Source organism: Pseudophryne corroboree, chromosome 8, assembly GCF_028390025.1.
Source record: "Pseudophryne corroboree isolate aPseCor3 chromosome 8, aPseCor3.hap2, whole genome shotgun sequence".
In the NCBI taxonomy this organism is placed as follows: Eukaryota; Metazoa; Chordata; class Amphibia; order Anura; family Myobatrachidae; genus Pseudophryne; species Pseudophryne corroboree.
The window spans coordinates 432,462,548-432,465,372 of record NC_086451.1 but is presented as its reverse complement, the minus strand read 5'-3'; the positions used below and the strand labels follow the sequence as shown (position 1 = coordinate 432,465,372).

At 44.9% G+C, this 2,825-nt stretch overlaps 1 protein-coding gene across 1 annotated transcript; it reads right to left on the bottom strand.

Annotated features, from left to right (window-relative positions):
* Window positions 1-1,532: 1,532 nt before the first annotated feature.
* On the bottom strand, window positions 1,533-2,621 carry LOC134949939 (paraneoplastic antigen Ma1 homolog). The gene has a single exon (XM_063938624.1). The coding sequence runs from the start codon at window positions 2,619-2,621 to the stop codon at window positions 1,533-1,535; it is 1,089 nt and encodes a 362-aa protein (XP_063794694.1).
* Between the last annotated feature and the right edge of the window lie 204 nt (window positions 2,622-2,825).

Genomic DNA, 2,825 nt, shown 5'->3' with positions numbered 1-2,825 from the left:
TACTTTATGGTAAATTCATAATTGGTTAATGCGGCCAGCCACCAGTGACCTGTAGCATCCAATTTGGCCGAGGACTGTAGAAAGATTTTTCTCCCTCATGGAGAGGGTCGGGTAGGCAAATTGCAGGTCGAAGGAACGGCCATCACAAAGCCCTGCCATATCCACTGCTGATCCAGATCCAAATTTAGTTTCTCCTGAAGTTCCTTTTCTAAGCAGCCAACCAAACATTTCCACCATTCAGCAAGGAAGATATCCTACAGAAAGATGACCAATCTGCCATCAGCTTTTAAAGAAACCGTTATGGGAGGATCCATGCTTAGATATTAGTAAGTATGGTACGCATCATTATTCATCCATATCCATGTGTACACAGATAAAGATACCTTTATATGTGGAAATCACTTTCATTGATTGTGAGTGGGGTACGCCATCTGTTTTTAGTGGATTTGCTTCAGCCTGAATTTTATGGGACATACTACACTATGATGTGTTTTATTTATGTTTTATTTCATATCTTCATGAGATAATTGGTGGAGTGGAAGATTCATCTGTATCACTGCAGGAGGAGACATATTGAATCAAGACCACTTTTTCTTGACATCTATGGACATTAAGTATTAATCTATATGAAACTTCACTGAGCGCCTTTTTGCTTGAGTATTTTCTTTTGTGCATTGTATTTATCAGGGGTTTAGTGGCCCTTTCCATTCTCAAGTGGCTGCACAAGTGTGTTTTGCGCCTTGGGTACCTGATCTTCTTCTCTGTTAAATCACGAAGATGCGCCCGCACATCCTCGAAATCAGCGGGGGCCAATCGGCGCGATCTTTCCCTAAACGGTGTATTATCAGTCAATTTAATGTGGTGTTCCACCCCAGATGCCGTCCCTAAGTCCCAGTCACTTTTCGAAAACACCTTTTCTCGCAAAAGTAACTGTTCCATTAATATTTGTTTATTGTCACTATCGATGTCGCTTCCCTTGAAACACGAAGAGATGTTCCCAATGGTGGATATTTGGGTGATCTCCTGAGGGAAGTCAGCAACTTCTATGTTAGCACGGCTTTCTATTCTGTGACACAGTGTTCTATCCGGAACTATAGAATTACTGGAATATACATGGCTACCTCGTTCTTGTTTATCACACCACTTTCCGAGATTTCTGAACGTGTGGGTATTGGTTCCCACAATAGCAGACAGTTGACCATTATCCCCTGGTGAGTCAGGGCATACCAAGGCGACCAGTAATACAGCCTCATTTGGGGTAACGAGTCCCGGTTCTAAGGTGATATGTGTTACTATATAGCCCAAGTAAGGATATTTCTGCTCACTTAGGCCCCAAACAGTGAGCCCACTAAGGGGTTGGATAGGTACATCCGACAAATTCTCCCGATACCAAGAGTCGAATACTATTGACACCTGGGATCCACTATTCATCAGCACCATACAATCACGGCCATTTATCAGTGCTTTTACCAGTGGTGCCTGCCCCATGAGCTGATCCGGGATGGTATCTGACCATTGGGCACGCACATGTATTATTGGGGAGCCTGTGAGGGGTTCACAGTACTCCCGTTGGAGTTTTCCAACTGGTCATTTCGTGCCTGACCAAAGGTCTGGGATCTTCCTCTCCTATCCATGGCCATTACTGGACATTCAAATGATCGGTGTCCGGGCTGTCCACAGCTATAACATATGATTTGGCCTCGACTGCCACTTCCACGACTCCTTCCTCTGCCTGCCTCAGATGGCCAGGAGGGCCTAGTGGTGGCTTGGCTCTGAAGAGCGATCAATTGATCTATTTTTTTATTTTGTTCCTCTAACAATTTGAACAATCTGTCATCTATAACGGTAGGTGTCAGAGTAGATATTATAGCTTTAATCCGCTTAATAGTTTTCTCTCTGGTCTCTATCTGTACCTCCTCTAGCTTAACTTCTTTCACTAATTCGGTCAATGAAGGGGGTGTCCCAGACGTACGTGTACACCTAAGCCGTTGTGCCACTGGGTTGTTGGTCAAAGCTCCTTTCAGTACTTGTTTTATTCGACTCTCATCTACTGTATCCTTAGCAATACCTCCTTTTTCAACAATTTTGTATATCAACCTATCAACTCTGTAAATATACTGCGTCAGTGTCTCCCCAGGCTCCTGATAGGTTCGATGTAGTCTGGCTAACAAATCACCTACATCTTCCATGGTACCGTAGGAGAAATCTAAGGCTTCGATGTAGTCTTGAAGGGTAGCCGTCGATTTACTGCGTCGAGTGGCCTGGATCACCCCCATAGCAGGTCCCCGAAGACTTTCTACTATGCGCTGCTTCTTGATGTGTTCCGGGCACTGCCACTCTTCTGAGTGTTGAATAGCCGCTTCTCGACAGTTATCATAGGTTTCTTCTCCAGCTGGAACCGGTGAAATCCCTGAAAATATCCTTAATCTGCGATATCCACCCTCATAATGCCATCTCTCTAGGTGGCTGACCATCTTATCTACCATCGTTTCAACCCCGGTTCCAAGGGATTCCACTGTACTTTCAATGGGTGCTGTATTGGCGATATTCGGGTGGGAGCACTCCCTCATGGCTGAAGCTCCATTACCCCTATCTTCCTCAGAAGTGGCTTCTTCTTCCATACTGACCGGCCATACCAACTGAACCTTGCCCCCAGGAACACCTTCCATCATCAACATACTTGGTATTAAGGGAAAAGGGCCCTAATTTGCACACCTTAATTAGGTAGTGAGGTGCTACTCTGCTTGAGACTTAGTAAAGTGTACAGAGGGAAAAGGTAGCAGGTGCACTATCTCACACTAGCTCAACCTGTAGTAACCAGAGGC

Coding starts and splice junctions, on each gene's coding strand:
- LOC134949939 (XM_063938624.1), bottom strand. CDS start 2,621: ATGGAAGAAGAAGCCACTTCTGAGGAAGATAGGGGTAATGGAGCTTCA.